The sequence below is a fragment of the Oncorhynchus keta genome, chromosome 22, assembly GCF_023373465.1.
Source record: "Oncorhynchus keta strain PuntledgeMale-10-30-2019 chromosome 22, Oket_V2, whole genome shotgun sequence".
NCBI classification, from domain to species: domain Eukaryota; kingdom Metazoa; phylum Chordata; class Actinopteri; order Salmoniformes; family Salmonidae; genus Oncorhynchus; species Oncorhynchus keta.
In genome coordinates this window covers 9,730,202-9,737,980 of record NC_068442.1, presented here as the reverse complement: position 1 = coordinate 9,737,980, position 7,779 = coordinate 9,730,202, and the positions used below count along the sequence as shown (strand labels likewise).

Below are 7,779 nucleotides of genomic sequence, written 5' to 3'. Positions count from 1 at the left end.
GCATGTTTACTACTGGAGAATACAATGTGTACGTGCATGCATGTGTGTATAGAGGTGAAACGGATGTCTGCGATTTAAGTCATTTATTTATTATTTCAATAATCAGTTTATCTAACTTTACTTTATGTAATATTCTGAAGTTATAAGTTATTCAAACAAATAGTGGCCAACTTGCACTACATGACCAAAAGCTTGTCGAACACTACAAAATCATGGGCATTAATATGGTGTTGGTCCCCCCTTTTCTGCTATAACAGCCTCCACTCTTCTGGGAAGGTTTTTCACTAGATGTTGGAACATTTCTGCGGGGACTTACTTCTATTCAGCACAAGAGCATTAGTGAGGTCGGGCACTGATGTTAGGTGATTAGGCCTGGCTCGCAGTCAATGTTCTAATTCATCCCAAAGCTGTTCGATGGGGTTGAGGTCAGGGCTCTGTGCAGGCCAGTCAAGTTCTTCCACACCGATCTCGACAAACCATTTCTGTATGGACCTCGCTTTGTGCATTGTCATGCTGATACAGGAAAGGGCTTTCCCCAAAATGTTGCCACAAAGTTGAAAGCACAGAATCATCTAGAATGTAATTGTATTCTGTAGTGTTAAGATTTCCCTTCACTGGAAATAAGGGGCTTAGCCCGAACAACGAAAAACAGCCCCAGACCATTATTCCTCCTCCACCAAAACTTTACAGTTGGCACTTTGCCTTTGGGCAGGTATCGTTCTCCTGGCATCCGCCAAAGCCAGAGTCGTCCGTCCGACTGCCAGATGGTGTAGCGTGATTCATCACTCCCGAGAACGCGTTTCCACTGCTCCGGAGTCCAATGGTGGCGAGCTTTACACCATTCCAACTGACACTTGGCATTGCGCATGGTGATCTTAGACTTGTGTGCGTCTGCTCAACCATGGAAACCCATTTCATGAAGCTCCTGATGAACACTTCTTGTGCTGATGTTGCCTCCAGAGACAGTTTGGAACTCGGTAGTGAGGGTTGCAACTGAGGACAGACGATTTGTACGCGCTACGTGATTCAGCAGTCGGCGGTCCCATTCTGTGAGCTTCGCGGCTGACTTGTTGGAAAGGTGGCATCCCATGACAGTACCACGTTGAAAGTCACTGAGCTCCTCAGTAAGCCCATTCTACTGCCAATGTTTGTCTATGGAGATTGCATGGCTGTGTGCTTGATTTTATACACCTGTCAGCAACGGGTGTGGCTGAAAAAGACGGATCCACAAATTTGAAACATACAAACATACTTTTGTATATATTTTGTATTTCATGAAAGAGCTGTAACACAATTCATCCTTTCCAATCTGAAATGGGTTTCTCCCACAGTCCTGGTGTGTGGAACCGATTTTTACTATTATCTTGCAAATTGAATGAAGTGAGAGAAATCACAGAAAACAGTGTGATTCCTGAGTCTCTAAAAGGAAAAGGCCCTTGTTAAACAGCCCTATCGTGTCTGGGTTGCATTTAATTTGAGGGCAGAAGGGGAGAAAAATTGAAGTAATTAACGAGAACACCCTGGGAGTCTAGACTAGTCTACCGGAACATTATGAGTCTGCACGTCTGGGGACCCTAGATAATTACATTTTAGTCCAAGGAAGGGGCTTGAGTTTGATAATTGAGTCCATCGTTCTTTTGAAGTTGAACCTTTGTAGCCCAGTAGCTATCAATTGCAACAGTTTCTCTGCCAATAGCTAACAGTTACTCTGTAAAGAGACATACGTGTAGCGTGTTAGTAGTTGAAGTATCACTGAGATACTCAGAGGAGAAGTAGTGGAGGTCAACTAGGTGCAGCCTCCTGTTTGAAAGGACCCAGCTAAGAAGCACGTGCACAGATATGCATGGGGAACGTTTTGAAATTGACTATAGATTTAGCCGTGTTGGAAATGGAAGTAGTCATTTAGGTCAGGCTCTACCAAGGGGATGGTGTATGTGAAGCACATCAGATGACCACCTCCGAACATACAGTACGGTGGGCAGCAGCTCACCTGTGCAATGTGTGAGAGATGCATTCATGTGTGTGTGAATGTGTGTGTGCATGCTTAGGTGTGTGTGTGTGTGTGTGTGTGTGTGTGTGTGTGTGTGTGTGTGTGTGTGTGTGTGTGTGTGTGTGTGTGTGTGTGTGTGTGTGTGTGTGTGTGTGTGTGTGTGTGTGTGTGTGTGTGTGTGTGTGTGTGTGTGTGTGTGTGTGTGTGTGTGTGTGTGTGTGTGTGTGTGTGTGTGTGTGTCTGTGTGTGTGTGCGTATACAGGTAACTGTCAAAATAATGGAAACACTTGAGTAAATGAGGGATACAACGTTTATTGAAAGCAGGTGGTTCCACACAGGTGTGGTTCCTAAGTTAATTAAGCAATTAACATCCCTTCAAGCTCATGGTCGTGTATATAAATGCTGGGGAGGCCATTATTTTGGCTACCATAACTATGGCCCCATAGGGTGATAATGCCCCCATCCACAGATCATGAGTGGTCACTGAATGGTTTGATGAGCATGACAACTATGTAAACCATATGCCAAGGCTGTTTCAGTCAACAAATCTCAACACAATTGAACACTTATGGGAGATTTTGGAGCGGTGCCTCAGACAGCGTTTTCCATCACCATCAACAAAACACCAAATGATGGAATTTCTCAAGGATGAATGGTGTCACATCCCTCCAATAGAGTTCCAGACACTTGAAGAATCTACGCCAAGGTGCATTGAAGCTGTTCTGGTGGCTCGTGGTGGTCCAACACCCTATTAAAACACTTTATGTTGTTTCCTTGATTTTGGCCAGGTCCTTAATTAAGGGCTTCCTTTATATAGACAATATAAAATAAATACTACAAATACGGAGATATATTGTTTGCAAAAGTACATTATTTTATATTAATACAATTGCTCAGACAAAGAGATTTTAATTAACAATTAATATGGGGTTCTTTTTGATGCAAAACCCATCACTGGTGTGCGTGGACAAAGAACTATATTTTCATGTCATCTGACCATTGCACCGGGTTCAATCGAAGTGCCAATATCGTTTAGCTTGATATCCTTAACTCCAGGCATTTACATTTATTGGATTACATTAAAATAGAGCTCTTTGGTTGGTCTTTGATGTTATGGGGCTATGTTGCTTCCACAGGTCCTGGGGCCCTTGTTAGGGTCAACAGTATCATGACCTTTACCCTGTACTGGGCCATTTTAGCCAAAAACCTGGTTGCCTCTTCCAGGAGGCTGAAACTGGGCCGCAAGTGGATCTACCAGCAAGACAATAACGCCAAGCACACATCAAAATTAACAAAGAGATGGTTCATTGACCACAAAATCAATCTCCAGGACTTGAACCCCATTGAAAAGCTGTGGTTTAATTGAAGAGGGAAGTCCATAAGAGCAGACGAAGGATATCAAGGATCTGGAAGGATTCCCTATGGAGGAATGGTCCAACATCCCTCCCAATGTGTTCTCCTCGTAAAACAGTTAGAAAAAGGCTCAGTGCCATTATCCTTGCAAGGTATTGAACGGTATAGAAACAGGGGTGCCAATCCATTTTGACCCCTATCTTTTTGAGAGATTTTTTCGTTTTACTTGTTCTCTGAGCAACTGCATTCGTATAAACAAATGTAACTTTCCCTTTCTTTGCGTACACTATGTGTCAGTATTTGTGTTATACATTTTACACCGTGTTTTCTGCTCATCATTATCAAGGGTGCCAAAAATGTTGGACCTGGCTGTGTGTGAAGAGGCTGGGTTAGAATGTCAAGTGTGACGTAAAGAGGTCACATTAGTCGTGAGCACAGTACAATTTACGGGTGTTCAAAAGGTAACACACAAATCAGATGTCTTGCAGATGCTGTCTTTGAGCGCAGAATAAAAAGCGCAGAATTTGTTTAAGGCCAATTGTATTTTTTATATTGCACTTATACAGGTGTGTAGGAGGAGGGAAATGTTGAACAGACTCCCAAACACTGTCACTAAGGATACCACATGTTCACTTTTCAGCTGTAAAGAGTCATTTGCCTTGTACATGGACTCATCCAATGGTAATCATCTAGTGTGTCTGTTGAGTGTGAGCTTCTCTTCTGGTGAAACTGAAAACCAACATTTTCTACCCATTGCGTTATTGCAGTAAGGTCTCATCTGTCAAATCCTCATTATGGATGGCTCTCTATGCATGCTTGTTTTCCGTAGGCACCTTATGTGTTCTTCCTATCTTGTTCATAAATTGTTTTCCTGGGAGATCTACTTGGGGGCATTTTGTCCCCTGACAGGCCACATGTTTTCAATTAGCACCTGACTATGAGCAGACTGCAGCCTGGGAGCATCTCAGGTCTCCCAACATATCACATGGCTCTGCCTGTCTGCCGGGGGATTCTTATTCACACTTCCTCTGTTGCTCTGACACACACCATTAGGCAAACCACGACTGAAGAACAGCGGATAGATTCAATTACATTTTCATTAAACAAGAGGTTTCATTAAAGTAAGATTAGACTGAAGGGTAAAGAGTGGAATGAAGATATGAATTTAAACAAGGATAAATTACTTTGTCCATATTCCCGCTTTGCCACCAAGTCCCTTTTCAAAGAGTGGGTCCCCTCTGCTCTCTAATGGTGGCTGTGTTGTTAAGAAGTAGTCATGAAGAGAACACCCAGTTTGACACTGCTTTGCACTTCAGAGAGATCCGGCTGTTAAATTATTTATTTTCCAAACAGTAATTACTGGAACAGAGGGGCCTGGATGCTGAAATATGTGATTAGTGAGAGCGCATGCGCACCACGGAACCCAACCCCCGTCGGCCCTACCAACTCAACCAGTTGCTCCTGGTCTCCCTCTCCTGTAGTGGTATTACTACTACCGTCATAACATGCTTGTTCACTGACTCTATTTCCCGGAAGAACATGCCAGACGTGTCAGTGGAAAATGTCCCAAAATGGGGCCCTGTGCAATGAGTCGGGAATGTTCACCAAATCAGCTGTCTGAGCAGCGTTCTGACTACCTCATGTTTTCTGCTGTCTAACGGTTGGTCTTCATTGCGAGAAGAAATTCCAGTTGTGTATAAAACAAAGACAGACAGAAAAGAACAAGGGCCTTCCGTCGTGTGTTTAAGTACAGAAATATATAGCCATTTGCCTCTATTCACGCCGTTTGGCATTTCATGTCAACATTAATATTGACGTGTGTTTAATTCTGTGATTGATGTTGAGATGTGTGTTTGAGGTATTTTTTTATTTTTATTTTTATCTGACCCTGTATAGTAGTAATCAGTCGTCTTGTTCTGATTAATTGAGATCTCCATGTGGCTGCTGGTCCCCATCCTCCTCATCAGAGGACACCTGTTGACTACCTGCAGACTGCACAGTGCTGGGTGTGATTTCACTGAGGGAGGGGACTGATTCTAAACCAGGCTCCAGCACTGCAGATGGATCTGTCTCTGTTCCTGTGTTGTGTTCCCATTAGCAGCCCAGTGTGCAGCTCAGACGCACTCTGATTGGAGCGCTCCCCACTGTCTGTCAGTCACATCTCATACGTTTTGATATTTTATCATGCTGCTGCAACCTCGTTGCTGTTTGTTTGGCCGTCAACTGGTTCGGTGCAGGGCTCGGCATCTGTCATGTGTGTCTGTGGCCTGTTGGGGACTTGTCACTGCAGGTGTGAAGAGAGCGTCTTTGTGGAGAAAGGTGTCGAGGACAGGCTCTAAGGCCTCACTCTTCTTCCTGACACAGAATTTCACTCTTGAGATCATAAAATCACCCATCTGTCTTTGTGTGGTAAATGTATAATATAAATATTTATTTAGTAACATCTGAATGGACAATTTACATACTAGGTCTTAGTTTCATGGTACATTTTATGTTTACAGTATGTTAGTATCTCACAAAGTAATCAACCAAAGAGCAATATTACGCACAAAGAACCATGCACTGTACCCAAATAACAAATATCAATTAATTGTAACAATGTGTTATTAAACAAGACATAAACAAGACTATACTATCACCTCCCAACTGAAACTTTAACGCTTTTTAGATTTCTGTAGTTTTTTAAACAAATAGTACTAATGAATGGCCACTGGACATGCAGTTGACTAAACATACAGTATATTCTTGGTGCCATTTGAAAGGAAACACTTTTTGTGGAAATGTGAAAGGAATGTAGGAGAATATAACACATTAGATCTGGTAAAAGATAATACAAAGAAAAAAACAAACATTTTTTTACATTTTTTTGTACTATCATCTTTGAAATGCAAGAGAAAGGCCATAATGTATTATTTCAGCCCAGGTGGAGTTTCGATTTTGGCCACTAGATGGCAGGAGTGTATGTGCAAAGTTTCAGACTGATCCAATGAACCATTGCATTTCTGTTCAAAATGTTGTACCAGGCTGCCCAAATGTGCCTAATTTGTTTATTAAATTGTGCACTCTCCTCAAACAATAGCATGGTATTCTTTCACTCTAATAGCTACTGTAAATTGGACAGTGCAGTTAGATTAACAAGAATTTAAGCTTTCTGCCAATATCAGATATGTCTATGTCCTGGGAAATGTTCTTGTTACTTACAACCTCATGCTAATCACATTAGCCTACGTTAGTGCAACCGTCCCGCAGGGGACCCACCAATTCTGAAGAAGTTTTAAGCCTGTCCTGGATCAGTAAGCACTTTCAAATTGAGCATGCTTTTTAGTTCAGCACTAAACTTAATCTATGTCGGGGAAACCAAGTGTAACATCTACCATTACTAGCATACTGATCTCTCCTCCTCTCTTGATGCTTGGTGTCTCTGCTGTTCCTCTCCTTCACCACCATGTGTTCTCTTTATGGTGAGGGAGGAGTCTTCAGAGAGTTGGTGGAACCGCCCTGGCTTTCACCTGCAGTCCCCTGACCCATCCACTAGAGAACACACCGAGAGGAAACACAGTCAGAGAGATGAGCATAACCAGGTTATATCAGGTAAGGGAATACAATTTGACAGCTGAATTGCACAAAGAGGGAAAAAGTCGGAGGTGAAATTTAATTTAGGTAAATAGAGACTGTGAGGCTGAAGTCACAATGCACTCTGTAGTTTTAATTCGTCTTACAAAAAAAATGGCCTCGGTGTGTGTAGAACCCCTGTGGGTTCTGTCGTGCCTCTGTCTGAAAATCAATTGTCACCGCACTGTGTCTCCGAAATTCCTTCTCCGTTTAATAAGAAACATACTCTAAATAAACTGTCCTACTTTCAAGAAACACAAAATCAGTAGGAAATAGCAAACATTTTTATTTTTTGCCCTTTTCTCTTTTCCTCCTAGATGGAATTTAACAGCCTAAAAAAGCAGCCCAAGGGAAGACAGGGAGCGAAAGAGAGATGTAAAGCACAGTTTAAATGGCTGTTTTAGCAGTTCTGTGTAGCGGGAGCACAACCTTGGCTCAAGTGGCCTGGGATGTGAATTATTGATGAGAACTGTCTGTGGCTTTGAGGGTCAGCGAGTCTTGCACTAAGATTTCCAAACACCAATCCATGAAAAGATACGAGCGAAAATAATGAAACGTCAAGTGTGTGTGTGTGTGTGTGTCTATAACAATAATAATTAGGTGGGTGCTTATTTTTGTCTGAGTGTGTGTATGTGTATGTGTATGTGTGTGTGTGTGGTTTATGGGTTATTAAGCCTTATACTCAAAGAGCATCTTTCCATTCTTGAAGTAACACAAATAAGCTATAATCCCAAGCTTGAGTCCTCTGCTATGTCTTCTTCAGCTTAATAGGAGGAACAGGGTTGTATTCATTAGACGAAGACCGTGGCAAACAGTTGCAAAAA

General features: G+C 42.3%; 1 protein-coding gene across 1 annotated transcript in view; it reads right to left on the bottom strand.

Annotated features, from left to right (window-relative positions):
• Positions 1-5,748: 5,748 nt before the first annotated feature.
• Positions 5,749-7,779, bottom strand: part of LOC118401015 (synaptotagmin-9-like) — a 52,351-nt gene continuing 50,320 nt past the window's right edge. Inside the window, exon 7 of the mRNA XM_035798128.2 lies at positions 5,749-6,874. Coding sequence (XP_035654021.1) covers positions 6,800-6,874 — 75 coding nt within the window. The 3' untranslated portion in view covers positions 5,749-6,799. The remainder of the gene's footprint in view (positions 6,875-7,779) is intronic.